General features: G+C 43.2%; 1 protein-coding gene across 1 annotated transcript; it reads right to left on the bottom strand.

Moving 5' to 3' along the window:
* Positions 1-10,879: 10,879 nt before the first annotated feature.
* On the bottom strand, positions 10,880-19,690 carry LOC108919270 (sorting nexin-31-like). Its single transcript, XM_018727138.2, has 13 exons — positions 19,508-19,690; positions 19,347-19,421; positions 18,777-18,891; positions 18,161-18,225; positions 17,685-17,795; positions 17,081-17,171; positions 16,636-16,723; positions 15,939-16,008; positions 15,644-15,736; positions 13,519-13,722; positions 13,047-13,139; positions 12,635-12,709; positions 10,880-11,301 (listed from the first exon to the last, which is right to left on the bottom strand). Exons 1-13 carry the CDS (start codon positions 19,565-19,567, stop codon positions 11,188-11,190), a joined length of 1,254 nt encoding a protein of 417 aa, XP_018582654.1. The 5' UTR covers positions 19,568-19,690; the 3' UTR covers positions 10,880-11,187.
* Positions 19,691-20,247: the final 557 nt, after the last annotated feature.

The raw sequence follows: 20,247 nt of genomic DNA on the forward strand, positions 1-20,247 counted from the left end.
CCGGAGGTAAGGCTCGACCCTGCGACCTTTGAGTCCCAAGACAGCAGCACTAACTAATAAACTACCAGCTCTTATAATACATTATAGAGCACTTAGACATTATACAGAATCATTTACACATTATAATCCATCACAGAGCACTTCCACGTCGAGATCGAGCCCGTCATAGAGTACTTCTACACGTCGGCACATACCTTCAAATCAATGTGTACCAGGTACAGCTCGGAGTGACCAGTTAACTGGGACACTGTGTCCTTGGAAGCTGAGAGCAAACCAGTGTACACTGAGCAAGCATAGGAAGAAGATAGCAATTCCACAGAGATGGAACTGGGCTCAGATTCAGGATTACATCTCTGTGACTGTGAAGTACCAGCAGCACCCACTGAGCCACCCTAACAGCCTTAATAATGCTGTTAGAAAAATAATGTTTTACTTGTCAGTGCGATTGTGTCAGCCTAATGTGAAACATTTCAACGCGTTGCTTGAATTCCGTGAATTTCTGAGAAATATCCTGCCCTTGCGTGTGAAAGTCTCGGTGGAATAAAAAAAAGGCTTTTAAAAGTGTTTGTGGAGAACAGGGCACGCTGACACGGGTCGCGGAAAGAAAAGAAAGGGAAAGAAAATTGTGACAGTAGAATGTCACTGAAAGAAAAGACTGAATGCCTCACTGGAACAACAGCACATGGACACCATGTGGAAGACAGAGGTCAACAGAACATAAAACAGAGACTGGAAGAAGTCTAATAGGATGGATGGATGGATGGATGGATGGATGGATAGATAGATAGATAGATAGATAGATAGATAGATAGATAGATAGATAACTTTTACAATTTTCTACTTGGGAACAAGGTCATTCAGTAGGGAAACAGTCAAGATGGATTGTAATATGAAGACTGCAGATACAAACCAGAAGGGCCCTGCTCTAAGTAACCCTGTACAAGGCACTTAACTTGAAATGTTTCAGCAAAACTATTTATCTCAGCAAGTGTTGGCAAGGCAACAAAGAAGAATTAAAAAAAAAAAAACTCACTTTAAGAAGACAAATGATTTTCAAAGACAATGACGTGTTGGAGCATTTTCCATATTTTATTTATTTCATTGCTGTTCATTAAAATATCATAATTTATTTTCTCACCTGCATAAAATGGTATAGAATATGGCTGCTGCAAAACTTTCTCTCTCACACACACACTAAACAATACAATAAACCAAACAATACCAATAATACCAAACAATGAACAATGCTGAGGGACGTTTATAGGATACTAACATTATTTACAGTGCTGTGCAAAAGTCTTAGGCACTTGGATGTTTCACAAAAATATTTGTTTCAGATGGTTATTTAATGTCTTCTGCATTAGTGTCAATGGGAAAGAGCATATTTTACATTTCCAAGCATTCCTTTTGCAAAAAGTTACAGTATTACAGTAAGGGTTTTGTATGTTGTCACACACACACACACACACACACACACATACGCTGTCTGAAAGTACTCATCCCAAGCGGGGTCGCGGTGTACTGGAGCCTAACCCGGCAACACAGGGCACAAGGCTGGAGGGGGAGGGGAAACACCCAGGACGGGGCGCCAGTCCATCACAAGGCACCCCAATCGGGACTCAAACCCCAGACCCACCAGACAGAGGGACCCGGCCAAGCCCACCACAACCCCGCTCGGGACAAGCAGTTGTTGATGATGGATTGTTATTAAGCTTTGTAGGAAGTTTATTAATTAAGAGCATTATTTTTGTAATCATTCTCACTTTACAGCTTTTTTCCCCAACCAAGTTCCTAAAACTTTTGCACAGTACGTTACTTTTCTCACTGAGCCACACAATGCCTTCAGCTATAAATTCAAGATCAAATTTCCAACAATTTATTTTAGCAACGTACTGCGGTCACTGTTATACTCTGCAGGCGGAGTTTGCTGGAATGGAAGACTGGGAGAATAAATCTAATTTATTTACTCACGGAGAGTTAATTTTGCTGATAAAATATAGTGCTGAGGGAAAATCCTGCACCAATTTCAAAATGAGACAAGGCCTTTGGGGAAGTAAAAATGAAAAGAAGCTGAATACACACACACATTTTCAGAACCGCTTGTCCCATACGGGGTCACGGAGCCTAACCCGGCAACACAGGGCGTAAGGCTGGAGGGGGAGGGGACACACCCAGGACGGGACGCCAGTCCACCGCAAGGCACCCCAAGCGGGATTCGAACCCCAGACCCACTGGAGAGTAGGACTGTGGTCCAACCCACTGCGCCACCACACCCCCTTGAAGCTGAATAGTGGACACATATTAACTCGCAGGATTCTGTCTGAAGGCACTCGTGGTGCAAAGAGGAAAGTACGGTAATAAAGGACAGCGTAAAAATATTCTTGAAATGTGTTCCTTTAAGAACGGTGATATATCGGAATCAGAATCTGATTTATCTGACCAAGTATGCACACACATACAGGGAATTTGGCTTCGGTTCCCAATGGCTCATAGTGTAGCATAGACAAAAAAACACAACTTACGTATACATACATATAAACATACATACATACAAGAAGTGCAGCGATGGGAAGAAATCAATAACAAGGGATGGAGTAAATAATGATAGAGGGAATAAGTAAGAGGGAGAAAGTATTGCACAGGCTAACAACAATGAGCTGTTCATGGACATAACGGTGTGGGGAAAGGAACTCTTTTTGTATCTGGTTGTTTTGGCGCACAGTGATCCGTAGCTCCTGCCGGATGGGAGAAGTTCGAAAAAGCTGTGGCCCGGGTGAGAGGGATCCGTTGCGATTTTCCCTGCCCGTCTCCTGATTCTGGAGGAGGACGGGTCCTGGAGGCAGGGCAGTCTGGAACCGATGACCTTTTCTGCAGACCTGACTATACGGTGCAGCCTGTTCTTTTCTTGTTCGGTTGCTGATCCAAACCAGACTGTGATGGAGGAGCTGAGTACAGACTCATTGACTGCGCCTCCATGAGCACCTTCTGTGGCGGGTTGAGCATCTTCTGCTGGGCCTTTTTTGTGATGGACACCGTGTTGGTTTTCTACTTTAGGTCCCGAGAAATTGTAGATCCTAGGAACTGTCCACCACTGATACAGCATTGTTAAAAATGAAGGGGAGACAATATTGGGAGGGTTCCTCCTAAAATCCACTGTCATCTCCACGGTTTTCAATGTGTTTAGCTCCAGATTGTTGTGACTGCACCAGTGGACCAGCTGTTCCACCTCTTACAAAAGATCGTTCAAATAAACAAATGAACCTCCAGTTTTTGCAACATTATATTATACAGTATATTTGGCACCAGCCATTCTGACATGAGGTTTTTTTTTTTGCAATTATTTTCAGCAAAAAATGATCTTAAGAAGTAAATCAGGTTTCAGGTCTCTTGCGGGTATAGTTATGAAGCAGAAGCAACTCTGATCACATCAGTCATTCACACCTGTGGCTTGGAGTTTCCAGCCTGATGCTTTAAGAGTGCGTGTTTGTTGTCTCGGTAAGGTCATCTTTGACACTTTAAGAATAACACATGCAGCATCCCAGCGCGGCGCATCAGCAACCGCACCGGCATTAAGATGTAGAGAGACACGTCCTCTAGCCTAACAGCAAAACTCAAGCCCAGTTGCTGGTTTCTGAATGTTCGAAATCCATCAAACACCACCTTCCCTCCTCCTCATCATAGGTGTTGAGGTTTACCAAAAAGACCCTATAGGAGCAGCACCGATGCGCCTCGCTGGCCCTGAAACAGACCCTTGTGTCGACAGGATAACACAAGTAAACAAGTAAGCAAACACTTCCTTGTCCAATACTTTGTTTAACGGGGGGACAGTGGAGCTGCGGCAGCCTTGCTGTAAACGGTGGGGGTAACGTGGTTCGTTATGGAAACTCCAGGAGTCCATTTCCACAGATGGTCCTTTATTTCCAGTTACCCTGTTTTCTTGACCTTTCATCACGGTGAAGTGGCCACTTACTCAGGGTAATATCCTTCAGACTGCGAAACCCGAAGGAAACCTAATGAAGCTGCAAACCGTCTCTGCTTCGAACAGCCAGAGCTGAAGGCTCACAGGCAAATCATGGAATGTGTGAGCAGTGGAGACACAATGCAGCCTCGTGATGGCAAATTTTGAGCCATTTCCATCCATCAAGTGCACGCACATCAGGCACGTGTGACATGTTGCTATGAGCACCTTGCTGCAGGAAGTGTGTGTTTTCAAGAAAGCTGAAGTCTTCTACATTTCACTGGCTCGTATTTACATTTATTCATTTAGCAGACACTTTTCTCCAAAGTGACTTCCAATGAACTCTATGTAGTGTTATCAGCTCACACACCTTATTCACCACGGTGACTTACACTGCTAGATACACTACTTACACTGGGTCACTCATCCATACATCAGTGGATCACACACACACACTCTCTTTGTCACTCACACACTATGGGTGAACCTGAACAGCATGTCTTTGGAGTGTGGGAGGAAACCAGAGCACCCACAGGAAACCCATGGAGAAAACACACAAACTCCTCATCGAGTGAGTGCGGATCAAACCCACGTCCTCACCCCACCTAGGCGCCGTGAGACAACAGCGCTACTTGCTGTGCCACATGTTCCACATTTGTGTTTCAGATATTTTTAACGTGAAATCCTGAAAAGGCTCAGGACACCCAGTAAAGAAATGAACCATAAAGGATCTGCAAGCACATCCTAGCAATGTAGTGCGGCGATCACGTATCGCGTTACTGTTCAACACACTGTCTCACGTTGCAGGATGTGCTGCAGCCTTTTTGGTCGTAATGCAGTTTTAATATTTAAATAAGTCTGGTACACACTTGTGCTCATGACCGGCATTAAACAGAGAGGTCTTTGGTCCCCTGCAGAGACACAGTCTCAGTGTTGCTGGAATTCAAACTGCTTGTCAATCAGAAGCTGTTGTCCTCTGCTTGGTTTCCAAGACAACCGTCTCAGGGAGCATCTCCCTGAGAGAGCTGCCCAAATACTTCACCGATGCCGCGCAGACGTGACATCTCCTGTGTCTGATTCCCCCGTGCATCCTGTATCAGGTAGAGAAGAGAGAAATTAAACCTACTAAACTGTGACATTTAAACTATGTTTATGCTTTCTTGTTTCCTGCATGTTCACGACAATAATGAAGCGCATTTAAAGTACAGTACAGAGCTCATCTCTACGCGTCGGGCTGTCTCCTCACTGCATGAAACGTCTCATAAAATAGCAGCTGTGTGAGAAGACAAGTGCCATCATTTCGAAGAACGTGCTCAAATAAGCCTGTATGAATTCACACTTTTCATTGCCTAAATGGGAACTCATTTGTTTCAAGCACTCCTCAGCCGTGTGGCCGTTTCACACGAGAGCGAGATGCACTTGCTGTCATGGCACCACAATCATCAGTGTGTAAATCAATCCAGCGCATGGCTCCAACTTCATGCGCTATGAAAATCCAGTTGATATTTCCACAGTTTCACAAACTTCAGCATGGACCTCAGTATAGCACAAGACACACACACACACTTTCTGAACCGCTTGTCCCATACAGGGTCACGGGGAACTGGAGCCTACCCAGCAACACAGGGCATAAGGCCAGAGGGGGAGGGGACACACCCAGGACAGGACACCAGTCCATCACAAGGCACCCCAAGCAGGACTCGAACCCCACACCCACTGGAAAGCAGGACCTCAGTCCAACCCACCGCACCAGCACACCCCCTATGGGGCACACACATTTTTAACTTATTACATGAAGGAGCACATGTTCTGTAGGGGCATGTGTTCCTCAGAAATTATATCATCTGAAACAATTGACAGTAAATAGAGAGAGGTGTATTTCATATAAAACTCTCTCTGGTCTTCAGGCCTCCACCATCAAACATCTCCAGCAGATCCAGAACGCTGCTGCAAGAGTTGTGTTTGACCTACCAAAGGAGCCCCATGTACCCCCTCTCCTCATCTCTCTCCATGGGCTTCCTGTAGCTGCCTGTATCAAGTTCAACACTCCGGTTACAGCCTACAGGATTATAAATGGATCTGCCGCCTCATACCTATAAGACCTGATCAATCGGACCTGATCACTCATTACCCCCCAAACAGATTGCTACGCTCCTCCATCTCTGCCCCTTTGGTGATCACTCTCATAAGAGGTCCAAAATGAAAAGCCTGAAGGTTCCTGGTTCTGGCTCCAATGCGAGTAACTGACCTTCTGCTGTTAACCTTGTTGGGTTTCCTGGAAGCTCTTGCCACGCAAATTCCAGTGGGCACCTCTGTATGCATGTGTGTTCCTTACTTCTGTTTGGCTGGTAAATCACATCAACGTCCACATGCCGGTCGACTGAGTTTGGTCCAGTCCAAGGTGTAACGAGCTCCCTCTCTCACTCGGAACTGCTGAATTCCTCTCAACATTCAAGAAGGGCTTCAAAACACATCTCCTTTCTCCTGATCTCCTGCCTGCTCCATCAACTTCCAGTATATTATCTGTTAAAAAAAAACACACACACACACACACACACACACATTTTCAGAACCGCTCGTCCCATACAGGGTCACGGGGAACCGGAGCCTACCCGGCAACACAGGGCATAAGGCCGGAGGGGGAAGGGGACACACCCAGGACGGGACGCCAGTCCGCCGCAAGGCACCCCAAGTGGGACTTGAACCCCAGACCCACCGGAGAGCAGGACTGCGGTCCAACCCACTGCGCCACTGCACCCCCTTTAAAAAAAAAAACACTCCCTATAAATCTTATATACAGCTATTTGTGTCATGCATGCTGGCAAAAAAGGGTGGCATTGGACTAAATGACTGTGCACGTTTACTCTGAGATGTACGTTGCTTTTGAAGAAAGAAGTGTCCACTCAATGAATAAATGCAATATATGCATATGTAAATACAAGTGTGGCATAGGTGTTTCGAGAATAGTGCTGCCCCCCAACGCTCTGCTGAATAGGAGTCCCTGCTTGCGATGTCAAAGGGCAAAAGCGGCTGCGGAGCATTGTGCACAACTTCCCTGCACAAGCTGAAGGACGCAATGAGGTGTTGTTAAGCAGAACCGCTGCCCTAAATAAACAGCGAGCGCCGATCTCAAGGGCTCCACCTCGGACAGTATAACTCGACCTACACAGGAAATTACATAAGGTGGGAAAACAGCTGCGCTGTCCATCTGCAGTGTGTGTGTGTGTGTGTGTGTGTGTGTGTGCTGGTCACAGACACACACTTTTAATTTCTCGCCGTCGCTTATAATGCATAAACTCGAATGTGTTTGCTACAGTCACCTATGTTTTTACATGATCAGTACTGCTTTTTTTCTGTCTCAGCCAGTGGCTTCCAGCTGCTGTAGGGTGTGTTCCATACTGGCTGCATTTTTTTCTTTCCAGTTTGCGACTATTTCTTAAAGAAGTTTCGGAACGTTTTTAGCACACAGTTACACGAACGGACAGCAAACAAACAAAAAAAAAACAACTATTTGCCCAGTAACCCCTGTACACACAGACTGTGGGACAGTGAGATAATTAAAACATCACACCTTTTTGGAAAAGGGCAGCTGATAGAGTAGTGGACCGGGCTGCAGCCTAGATCCAAAGGTTGCAGGTTCAAATCCAAGCTGCTGCCGTACTCTTGAACAAGGTGCTTACCCTAAAGTGCGCCAGTAAAAATTACCCAGCTGGATAAATAACATTGTTTCTTTGCAGAAAAGTGTGAGTGAAATGAAAAGACAGCATTAAATATATGTTTTGTTCTGTCCTCCTTACAGTAGGTGGGAAACAGCTGGGACAGCTCCCCAGGCTACATTAGTTCTATTGTTCTCGTGGACCTTGCGTCTCGAAGAGAGAGAGTGATGTTCGGTGGCGTGGGCTTGGAGGACAGCGGAGCTCAGGGGCAGGAGTGTGGCACATGACTGCGAAACCTTAAACCTGCAAGCTCTATTCAGGCAGACCACCTGTTTCCTATTATGTCGGGGCGGGCGGCGTGAATGATGGGAATAGCAGCTGGGCTAGTACTTTTCCTCCCTGGGGGACCACGCCTCTGTCCAGTCACAGCGGTCATCAGCCTAGATGGTTCAGCTGGTCTGAGATCAGCTCCACTTGTTCCACCTGGATAAGGAGACGTACATCAGGATGGTATCTGTGCACTGAAGTCAAGGACAGCATGTACACTTTGCTTTACTGACCACCGTTCTTTGCTTGCATTTGTCTAATCGATTATATTTTAAATTAAACTAGTAAACTGGTACTGAATGTTAAGTCATTTCCTCATACTATACCAGAAAAATATTCGATATGGTGTGGCGTTCTGATAGCCAGCAACTAGACTTATTTAAGGCATGGTGGTGCAGCAGAGCGTGATGATCTTTTTATATCTCCTGCGCTGTGAGATCGGATGTTGGTTCGAAGCCAGCTCAGTCTGTGTGTTGTTTGTATGTTCTTGCTGTGTTCTTGAGGGTTTCTGCTGGGTGCTCTCGTTTCCTCCCACAGTCCAAAGACATGTGATTCAGGTGATGACTCCAAATCAGCTACAGTGTGCGAATGTCTAAGTGATTGAGTCCCATCCGAGGTGTGTCCTGTCTCACATTTTATGTTCCTGGGATAGAATTCAGAACATCCTGAGTCTGCGTTACTACAAGCAATTAATGAAAATAAATGAATAAGACTTTAATTTTTACCAGACCAAAATCTATAGAGCTTAAAGTGAGATTTGAGATTTTCTGAAGACTTACAAGCTGTTTAGAATTTTTACTCCTGCCCCTGACCACAAGTCCAAAATCATGTATTCTGGTGGGACATTACATACTAGAGCAAGGATATTGTGGCTGTTGGTCAAATTACATTGGCAAATGAAATGACAAATGGTGACAAAACAGCTGCCGTTCGGAGAATATGATTACCTTCATCCACTGGTCAGACTCAAGAGTTCCTTGCTTCCAGCAGATCAATAATTCATACATGCCATTCTGAAGTAAATAGTCCTAAGATTTTATACACCACAGCAGAATCTTGGCACTTTGGGCTAGTTCCCCCCCTCAGCATTCTGAAACCTTTGGCTCTGCTCCAAAGTCTAGGAGTGTGGGGATCGCCCTTCGTCTGCTCATCCACCCACCAGCGAGGGAAAAATTTTGGCAATAAAATGCTGGACCTCAGGAACATAATTTTTTGCAGACATGAGCTGGATGGTTTTTACATCACATCCTGGATGTGCCTTCAGTCTCATTCATCATTTTGTGTGTAAATCATCCAAGACAATCGATACCTTGCTAAGAACAGCTAATTCCTTTAGCTTTGCAGATCACCACAAAAAATGTGGCATGGCAGCACAGCGAGTAGCACTGCTGTCTCACAGCACCCGGGTGATGCAAGAGGACATGGGTTTGTTCCCCACTGTGTGGAGTTTGCATGTTCTCCCTGTGTCTACGTGGGTTTCCTCCGTGTGCTCTGGTTTCCTCCCACAGTTCCAAGACATGCTGTTCAGGGTCACCCATAGTGTGTGAGTGACAGAGAGAGTGTGTGTGTTCCACTGATATATGGATGAGTGACCCAGTGTAAGTAGTGTATCTAGCAGTGTAAGTCACTGCGGTGAATAAGGTGTGTGGGCTGATAACACTACATGGAGTCTGGTGGAAGTCGTTTCGGAGAAAAACGTCTGATGAATAAATGTAAAAATGATTAATTATTAACAGAATCAAAATGATGGTCACATAAAGCACTTTTTCCAATATATTTTTCATTCAGAAAAAGTATATTCCATTCCATCAGCAGGAAAAAATAATGGGAAATCGAGAGCTGCTTCTGCCATCACTGCTATGATTACCATGGACATGCAAACAGCAGGCTGGCAGCAGAGAAGAGGCTCCAGCAGGACCAAATGACAACGTAGAGCATTAATGAACCCTTCCTGTATGAGGAAGGGCTGGATGGAAGAAGACAAATCTTTCAACTGCAAAGAAAGGTTTTGTTTTTAATGTTATACTACCTTCACCTCTCTCCTCCTCAGGTATCCACTTACTCAATACTTTCATCATGATCTCATATTATATTCTAGGTTAGGAAGTATCTTTTTAAAAAGTCACAGAAATTGTCTCTTTTACTAACTCCAAGCTAAACTGTAAAAAAACCAGTTGTCAGTAGATAAACCTGACAATATACTAAGTAAATTTGTACAGGTGGCATTCGACATTGCACCCAGTGTTTTCACCATGCATCATACACGGCATTTTCATATTTCCCATTAAATCTAAAACCCTATACAAGTGACGAGATAAAGATTAGAAATTACTGGGTCATCAGGCTCACTGGTATTGTGAGTAAGTGTGCATTGTAGAGAAGAGACAAAAAGAAAAGTTATTCTCTTCCAAAAGGCAATCTTCCCAATATTCCATTCTGTATAGTATATTCCATTCTGAACTCAGCATATGTCTTAGGCACACCATGTCCCACAGCAATGAGGAGTGCAGAGAGGTCATCCCACACAGTGCTTCACAGTGAATAAAAACACACAGCGACAAGTGAACATCCTCTAACTCCCCGCTGGCCAATCAATCCACGGCCCCAACCTTGTTTCATTCCCGAAGTATGCTAAGGGGCTCAAGACAGGTGAGCAACGGAAATGTTTGCATCGGGTTCGATTATGAGATGGAGGAGCAGCTTGCACGTGTGTAGTTTGTCTCAGGCCTGGGCCAGGCCCAACCAGGCTCTCCTGGATACAAGCAAGAAGCTGATGAAGACTCCAGAGCAAAGGTAACTACTGCATGGGGCTGGGACAAATGGGTAAAAAACAGTAATGTTGGGCACTAAATGACTCATGGGTATAACAGCAAAAACTGTCTCCTGCATCATTACATACTTCAGATAAAAAGACACATGAAAGAATGCAGAACTGTTCTTTTTATTAAATTCAAACAATATTTGGCTATAGCAAAAACTAAGTTCTATAAGAATGCAGTATACAGTATTTGTTTATCATTTGACCCTAACACTGAAAATTCAGGATTGGCAAGGCCTTCTGGAACCACCACCAGCTGCACCATGACTGGATGGGCCCTGACAGAAGACAGACCCCCCCAACCCATCCACTCCCTGGCATCCATTTTGCAGTGAAGCACACCTCACGTCTATTGGAAGACACGGAGGTCCCGGATCGGAGGATCTCCCATCTGCCCACAGTTCTCCTAGAGTGGTTCTGCTGCTGTCTCAGAGAGCATCCTCCGCAATGCCTTCAAAAACCTCCCCTGTGCTCCCCCATGTAAGGCTCCCAGACTCCTCTACACCATGACACGTCCTCAGTGCTGTGCCCAAGAACCTAACCTGCGCAGGACAAGGAAAAAGAAAAAGGCTTCTTTTCTTAATGTCTAGTCCTTCACCTCATGCCGCACTATGGTATGTAGTGTAGTGTAAGTCACAACATTATCCAGGTATAAACAAGACAATTTGTACCAAATGAATTTTTTACATTGGATATAACTAGAGTATGAGTGATCTGTTCTGATTTTTTATTATGGTAGTTGCTTAGCCAGTAATAATAGATATAAGGCAATATATCTTTTTTTATATTGCATGTTTTACAGGTTAAGAATCTTTCTCAAGGCTACCACAGCAGGAAACTTGAATTTGAACCAGCACCCTTCTGTTTTCAAGTCTATTTTTCAGTGGGGTAGCAGACTGCATAGTAGTCCAACTCCCTGTCTTTAGGTTACAGGTTCACATCCGACCTCTTGATGTAGTACCCTTGAGCCAGGTACTTATCCTGAATTGCTCCAGAAAAAAACCCACCTGCATAAATGGATAAACAGCTGTTGTCAGCTTAAGACTTTAAATTGCTTTGGGGAAAAGCATCAGCTAAATGGGTAAATGTAAGTCTCTGGTCTTTAACCACTATGTTTCCTGCATTAAGCTAACCATTAGCTCCACAGTTCCTTATCCACTCTCAAACCTACTTCCCCAAATGCAAATGGGCTTTTCAATGCTAGTTCTTCATAACAGAAAGTGATGTAAAATGGTTTTACATTACTAATCTACAAACACTGTCTATAAGCCAAGTTGGAAAAAATATATAAGAATAATCTCACTTATACATTTGGTGCACACTGGCTTATTTCATTGTTCCAGGAGATATTAAATTCATACATCTTTGCCTTTTTGGAAACTGTCTGGTGCACAGCAGAGAAGTGCAATATGGTCATTCTCATTACTCAACAAGTAAAATGCACAGCCTATCCGTGGGCTGTGCAGGAATGTCCTATTCCTTTATTCCTTTCTTCTTTTTGATGAGTGCAGCCACTATGAACAAGAATCAGAAAAGAGGGCATGCTACCCAGAGGGCAAGAATGAAAAGGTTGCCCTTGGTAACCGGACCCATGGTTCTTGCCAAGAGTGCCACACTGACAAACACAAAACCCATTGTATTCAAACACTTTGTTAGGTCACCATGACCAGAGCCAAACACATTACTCATTGCTTGTTCTGCAACTTCCAATGAACTCTACGTAGTGTTATCAGCCCACACACCTTATTCACCGTGGTGACTTACACTGCTAGATATACTACTTACAATGGGTCACTCATCCATATATCACTTTCACACATAAGCAAGCAGAAGTTCGCAAAGACAGCAGAACCCTTGCAATGCATGTCTACTGACATTGTTCATGGGGTCTGTGGAACCTTGCTGCCACTCCTCCCAAAGCTGATCCATGCACGTGCTCAGGAAGAAGGCCTGTTGAGAAAACCCCATGTTTTTTTGGACAGTTATGGTTCTGAGGAGAGTAACATTCTTCATCTTAGCACATTTTGCCACCATTCAGTATTGCATATAAAAATTTGGGTTCCAGTTGCAAACCAGTTCATTTAAGTACAAGATGTTTTTCGGAACTTGAGCTGAAGGCCATTAAGTGTTAATGTGAGAAACTCCATAAGTAAATATGTAACTGTGAAAAACAATAACAAATTCTATACTCTTGTACAACCCAAAACATCATTATATCATTCAGCTGAATGGCCACTTCTCTTAAATCTACTTTCAGAGGAGACAGGAAATGAAAATAGTATAGTACCTGGCTAGAATGAATAGTAATCCATTTTGTTTTTGAATCAAATCTATATTCAAAACTCAGCTCCATTATAAAGTCTTCTTCATCAGACGGTGCCTATTGGGGAAAAAAACAAGCAACAAAATAGCATTATTTTTTAAAGCATGTTTACAATGGGAATACGGAGAACACATTGACTAAAATGACTAATTCTGGCCTTAACCTGCAGTCTTAAGTATCTGTCATTGTCTGATTCCAGAGATTTCAGTTAGAGAGTATTTTTAGGGTGGGAATACAAAACAGTGTGTTGTGTTTATATGAAACGATAGAAAAGGTGAAAGGAATAATTTTTGCAACATTTACACAAATGGAAGTTTGCAGCTGTTTACCAAACACGGACCACTGAGCTGTTGCTTCAAATAAATAATTGCTCAGATGAAGAACAGGTACCGAAATGAAATGTACAGTACAGCATGTTGATTGAGGAAGGGCTCACCAGCAGGCTGACACGCCAGCTCTTCACTCTGCTGATGTGGTAGCTAATCTGTTGGATGTTGTTCCCAGGTAACAGGAGGCAGCAGGTGATACTCTGGTGACCCACCCTGACAATGGCGGGGAAGTCTGGCTCAGGACAGTCACAGGTGCAGATGTCCACCTGCATGCAGCCATAATGTTGTACAAGCTGGGCAGCATGCAGAAACTAAAGGGTTGAAATCAAGGTGGAAGACCAGGTCACAGCGCTGCCATGGAACTGAAATAAACAACATCACCAAGATCTCTGCTTAGCTAAATCAACAGGAGGCATCTCTCCTGACACCTTTTCCACAGTTGAGTCCGCAATACAGTCAAAAAGAAAGTGCTGGAACTGATCTTCTTCACTGAAGTTTCAATAAGAAGGTATATTAAAGCTTAAACAGTTGGTTTACTACCTCTCTCACCAAATGTTATCCATTACACCATACTTACCTATAGAGACAACCAGTAGTGTAGTGGTTAGAGCTGCTGCCTTTAGAGTTAAAGGTTACAGGTTCAGTCCCTGCTTTTGGCTGCAGTACCCTTGAGCCCAGTACAGTACTTACCCTAAATTGCTCCAATAAAATTACCCAGCTCTATAAATGGGTAGATAATTGTAACCTTAACATTGTAAGTTGCTTTAGCAAAAAGCATCAGCTAAATGAATAAATGTAATGTAAGTTACAGATGTACATGCTTGTATGTCTCTCCAGCGTCTTTGTACACTGCTCAACTGGTCTTACCTCCTTGTACCAGAAACAAAGACCTTCCAAGGTCTTCTTGACAAAAACCCAATTAAATGGAATTACCAGCAGCAAAAACACTTTTCCAGAAACTTCTACAGTAGGCCATATCAGACACAAATGAAGAGCACAGAGAGATGAATACCCTATGGAAAGCAGTATACAGAATAAAGAGAACTTGTGAATCTAAAGCTAAAGAATAATAAAGCATGATCAAGTAATGAAAAATAAGGGTAATAATAATTATACAAAAAAATGGGTACATTTTAACAAAGGAAATGCAGACTACACAGAATACAGGTTAGCTTTTTCAATGTGAGGATGTGAATTTACATTTATTATCAGCTATTAATGGCTGCTGAATGCAGTCTAGGTTAGAGGAAAGTGATCAGAACCATCAGTCTGGCCGCATAAACATGAGGCCGCAAATACTGAAGGACGAAGCCGAAACGAACAAAACACATACGGTGTTAAAAAACAAGGAGGGATCTGGGCGATGAACCTGAGTACTATTCCTCTTCACCCCTGTTCTGACTCGCCTCCTTACCCTGCATTCTTCTTAGCAAGATGATGCCCAGCTGTTTTATGTTTGCACACGACCAAATAGCCAGGAGACAAGTCACACACATTTTACTCAAGTGTTGTGTTCAGCTGTTTTCCTGCACTCCTCTGCAACAGCTAGCGCTGAAGTGTGATGACAACCCAAACTTGCTTCACAGCGGGCTGGGTGGAGCCACCTGGCACCAAGCTCCTCTCAGTCTAAACACGAAGATGTTAGGTCCTATTGCCTCCCTGGTAATGTGTTTCGGAGCACTCGTCCGGTCACCAACTGATTATAAGTCTTACAGCTTGCTCTTACAAGGTTCTGTTCGTCGGCTTCAAACCAGCAGAGACACAGCAGTGCCAACATTCTCCACCATGTCTGATCAAGTGGGTGGAAAGATCCCCAGAATGCTTCTGTGACTCAGGCATAAAAGCCAAACAACAGGCATTTGCACACACATTCTAGCCTCAAGCCTTGACAATTTGGTTGTCCTTTTCTCCTCTTCTTTGTTATGCAGCACAATCTGTTGGCCTTCAGCAGCCTGAGATGGACATGTTACATTTGCACAACTCTTGGTGGTGGGCAGCTCCAACAAACAGACAAACTGCACTTGTAAAGTGTGTACTGCCAACGTCCTGGACCAAGCACTGTGTCTGCCACATGCTCTTATATAATGCTCTGCTATTACTGTAGTTATAGAGCTAAATCATGATGATTACAGAAATAAAGTCACCATTGCCTGGAGAAATGGATTTTCAGAATAAATAAAACAATGTCACATTAATCAAATTCATCACATTCTAAGTCGGCCTGCTGAGCACCTTTCTCATCTGCCCCGCCTGCAGCAGCCCCTCCAGCTCCTGACGCTGTGCAGCTGTGGGCAGGCTCCAGCCTCGCTCGATGTCTCCATGGGCCTGCCAAAGAGAGAGTGAGAGAGGAATTCTGGGAACGTGGGCTTTAGTGTGAGAATGTGCCTGAGATGACACTCCTTGTTTATTTGTTACTTCAGTGCTGTGAGTTTTAGAACAGCTCATGAATTTTCAAGAGCTAAAGCAAAAGGTCTAAGCAATATCTCTCAAGGCATGCTGCCCAAGTACAGTGGTATCTCACGCTCACCTGCGCACACAGTAGATCTAAACCAGAGCCTTCTTGAATAATCTTGCTGTCCAAAGTAAGATCTATATAGCTAAAACAAAACTAACATGTTACCCATAATCATTCACCGAATGCACAGAAAATGGAAATTCCAAAAATGGAAATCCCATTTTCAGATGCTACATGAAACATTTCTTGCTGTCACTTTGGCTCCCTCTTTTGGCCATATTATGAAATATTTATTTCTCTACTGCAGAGGCCATATCCACCAGTTACTGATTACCTTGTCTGCGCTCATGGCAATGGCATTCAGTCATTTTTAGTACCCATTCATACAGCTGGGTAATTTTCACTGGTGCAGTTCTAGCTAAGTAGTTAGATCAGGTGTACCACGGTTGGGATTTGAACCTAGTTTCTTTCAATAGAAAGATGATGACTAGTCTAGCCACTATGCTACCTTCTGCCCCGTTCCTATCTTAAAAGGGTGAATAATAACACATAAGTGTCTGTGGTCAATGAGAAGGTTATTTGCTTCAGTGCTGATGGTGGGAATGTAGTTAGGGATCTAGACTTATAACCTAAAAGGTTCAAGGCTCAGTTCCCACAGGGGTTCAAAATCACCGAGACTGAGAATAAGAAGAATGTACATTACACTGGTTAAACTGACTAAAATTCATTAATGAATTAAATGCAGTAAATATTAGCTCAGAGGGCAAACCTCTTTCGGATCATGAGTGCCCAGCGTTCCATCCTGCCTGCCTCCAGGGTATAGCGTGGCAGCTCCCAGGGAACAAGTTTCTTCAAAACTGAGTAAGGAGAGACCCCCACGTTACAGGAAGATCTCCAGAATGGGCAAATGTTCCAAACCCCAGCAGAGGTAAAGGACAGTTACAAGTCCCAAAGAACACATGTCCAGCAAGAAGTTCTCAGTGAGATGCATAGTTGGATCACACTTCAAAGATCAAACTAACATATCTCTTATTCTGCGCAACTTTCTTTACACTAACACCATTAGGACATCTTATATACTTCACACTGTGAACTGTTGTTAATTCCTATTTTTAATGGCAGGATAGAAAAGGTGTATACTGTATATATAACTAATAGTGTATATCACTGGGAATCAAATCTCACTCCCTGTCTAGCTCTTTCCACATACTTACTACGAAAGTCTTCTTTGCCTTTTCCTTTCACGAGAAAGAGGTCAAAATAGCCCCTCAGATCTCCAGGTAAACCAATCTGGTCAAAGACAGTCTGTAGAGAAATGTTGAAACCTCAGTATCTAGAATTACTTTTGAGCTGTGATGAACATAAATAAGATACAATAGACAACAGACAAAAACTGGAAGTGACTCTCAAAATCCATAACCCTCTGCTTTATGTTGTACTGGTATGGTTCATTGTGCTTATATCACATCTTCAGATCATTAAGAACTGACTTCTGGAATGACCTTGGATGCTGAACATACTTCTATGACAAGCAGATCCATTTTCCCACGGGAAGTACAAAGACACAGTTCACGCCATAGGTAAAAACGAATCCAGACATGTACCGAACAACTGCTGCTTTACAACACGTCAAACCTGCTTCAGCAGTTTCTCTTATCACCAGCCAGATAAGGGACAACAACTGCTTTTCAGGAACATTGCTAATTTTATTTTATCCTTAAAATGGGGTTTTATTTAGTTTGAATAGTTAGACATACTAACAACAGCTTGCATAAAATGAACAGGAAGAACAAGGGTGGACATGTCTGTCATTTATACCTCCAGTACAGTTTGGGCCGTGTCCGATGCTTTCACTTGGATTGTCACACTCCTCCCATCTGGTAACAGCACCTCCCGCACCCCATTCAGCCTGTGAATGCTTAACGTCTCCTGGGAAAACAGGAACGGTATCACAAAAAGCAGTCATAAATGCAGGTGGAGCACTTCATAGAAGCGATTTCTGCAGGTACAAAAGAGGGCGGAATGGTCACAAAAGCAGTCTGAATGACTAGGAAGAGAGCAAGCCATAAAAATAGAAGTCTTCATGAACATAAACAAAGCTACAGACATCAGGGCACTAAAGCAGCATCCACACCTTCAGAGCTGACCTGCCCAGGATAAAGCCATGTATTAAACATCAGATTAGCCTGAGGCCAATTCAGATTGTCACAAGCAGTTAAAGATGGCTGTCAAATTGTTGTTTACCAGACCCCAGGGGTGGTTCTGGTGTTCAAAGGTATGAACATAGAAAATACCTGCTGCCTCTTTTGAAGAAACCTGGAGAACACCCCTGATGCCACAACTCTGCTAATGCGGGCCACTGCAAGAGGGAAAGAAAAACGGCAACAGGTAATATGTGTCCTTCCCAGTAAACGTGGTTTCACTGCACTGATAGCATTAAAAATAAAGAGGTGTTGATATCATTTTAAATAACATTGCATGTAGACAATGTCGTGGAATGTATGAGTAAAAAATGGTTAAGCTTTCTTTACGTGAGGTTTTTGTAAAAAGTAACAGTGTTAGAAAAGGACTTTTACAGTGATTTATCAATTTAAACAGAATGATATCAAATCAAGGTAAGTACTTTGCTCAAGGGTACTACTGCGAGAGTGTGGGTTTGCATCTAAAGAATAAAGTGAGAGTTTTAACCAATATGCCTCCTGCTGGCTTTATTGTGAAGTGAAGAAACATCAAGTGCTACAGCACAACCCATCCTCTGTGGCCACCTCATCAAAACGGTTTGTGAATTTGGCTGTGCCTCTCACCGCCTCGTGTCCATGATGACGGAGCGACGGAAGCTCGCGGCTTTGGGGAAAGGTGTCTGCTAACTGAAATGTGACTGTAAAAGGGTTGAGGCTCTCCCTGACCCACCTCCCTGGAGGTACTGCTCCAGAAAAAGCCTCCTCTCGTCCAGCTGCTCCTGCGTCATGGCCAGGTACACTTTCGGAGGGAATCGTGGCAGACAGGCCTTAAACATTCTGCCCAGCTATGTCGATTTTGAAAGAAAAAAAAGTTTATTTGTTAAAGTCTGATTAAAAAAAAAGCCTATTAAAAGTTCACTCTGTCTAGAAGACACTAGAACGTTCCAGTGTCTTCTAGACAGAGTGAACTTTAATAGGCTTTTTATTTTTTTTGTCACGTATACACACAAGTGACATTTCAAATTTGACTTAATAAAACTATGCATTTTTGCTTTTAATCACTGACTTTCACAAGAATATGTAAGATATTATTTTTAATTCTGTACTGTGGTATTTTATAATCCAGTGTCTTGACAGAGTGAGCTTTATGCTTTTTATTTTTTTATCTCACATACAGTGACACTTCAAATTTGACTTAAAACTATGCATTTTTTTCTTTTAATCACTGACTGACTTTGAGAAGAATATGTAAAATAAATATTATTTTTAATTCTGTGGTATTTTATAGTCACAAATGTACCTCTTCGTTCCACCTGTGCATCTCACTGTAGCGGACCTTACACAGAAGTACACCGTCCAGCCATACAGTGTACACCTGAGAAAAAGAAGAGTTTTGACACGATAACTGACTGCAAAAGAAACTTCAACTGATTAGGTGATAATACGGGTGGGGAAACTTACAACATAACGCCCACCCAAGGTGTCAATCCTTGATTCAGTTGCAGGAATATTGAAGAGCATCGTCCTACCGCGCCGCTACCTCAGCGAAGCCGCTCACTTACTGCTCTTCTTCATGTACATCTCTTCGCTCGCGAGCGCGCAGGGGGGAGGTGCTGCGTGACACGTAATACGTCGGCACGTAAGTCAAACGTACGTTCCGGAAGTAGCTCGGCGTTATTATCCCGGGACGGTGGAACTGAGCAATCCTCGGTTTTTTTTTCCCCACTTCACAAAAAGGACATGTTTAATCGAATTCTAATGCAGAAAAGATTAAAGATAAATAATTAGAATAAACCAATATATAGCTTTTGCTCAAATACTCTCTACCTCTTCATATGATGTGTAGACGCCCAAGTCCTTTTAACGTAACCTACGTTTGCAGAATCTATGACCATTCATTGTCATTGTGTGTAATAATAAACAACAAATTACTGCAATAAATCACTCCTCACCAAATGTCCAGAGAAGGAAATAAGTTACTTTCTGTTCAGTGGCCATATCTATGTGCCAGCTTAGTTACATATTCAACCATTTTGGCAGAGTTGCTGCTTCAAGACCTCATTGTATTCTTGAGGAGGTTATTTACCATGAATCAATCCAGTGAAAATACTAGGCAGTGTAAATGGGCCAAAAACTGTACGTTGCTTTTGAATTTACTAGGCAACACATATGTAGTAATGAAACTGGTTAAAACTAATCAA

The sequence above is a fragment of the Scleropages formosus genome, chromosome 23, assembly GCF_900964775.1.
Source record: "Scleropages formosus chromosome 23, fSclFor1.1, whole genome shotgun sequence".
NCBI lineage: Eukaryota > Metazoa > Chordata > Actinopteri > Osteoglossiformes > Osteoglossidae > Scleropages > Scleropages formosus.

Excerpts from the sequence above, each read along its gene's own strand:
- LOC108919270 (XM_018727138.2), bottom strand. The coding sequence starts at position 19,567 with ATGCTCTTCAATATTCCTGCAACTGAATCAAGGATTGACACCTTGGGT. Across the intron at positions 19,422-19,507 it reads CCTTGGGTGGGCGTTATGTT|GTGTACACTGTATGGCTGGA; the intron begins GTAAGTTTCCCC and ends TCTTTTTCTCAG. Across the intron at positions 15,737-15,938 it reads TAGATCTACTGTGTGCGCAG|GCCCATGGAGACATCGAGCG; the intron begins GTGAGCGTGAGA and ends TCTCTTTGGCAG.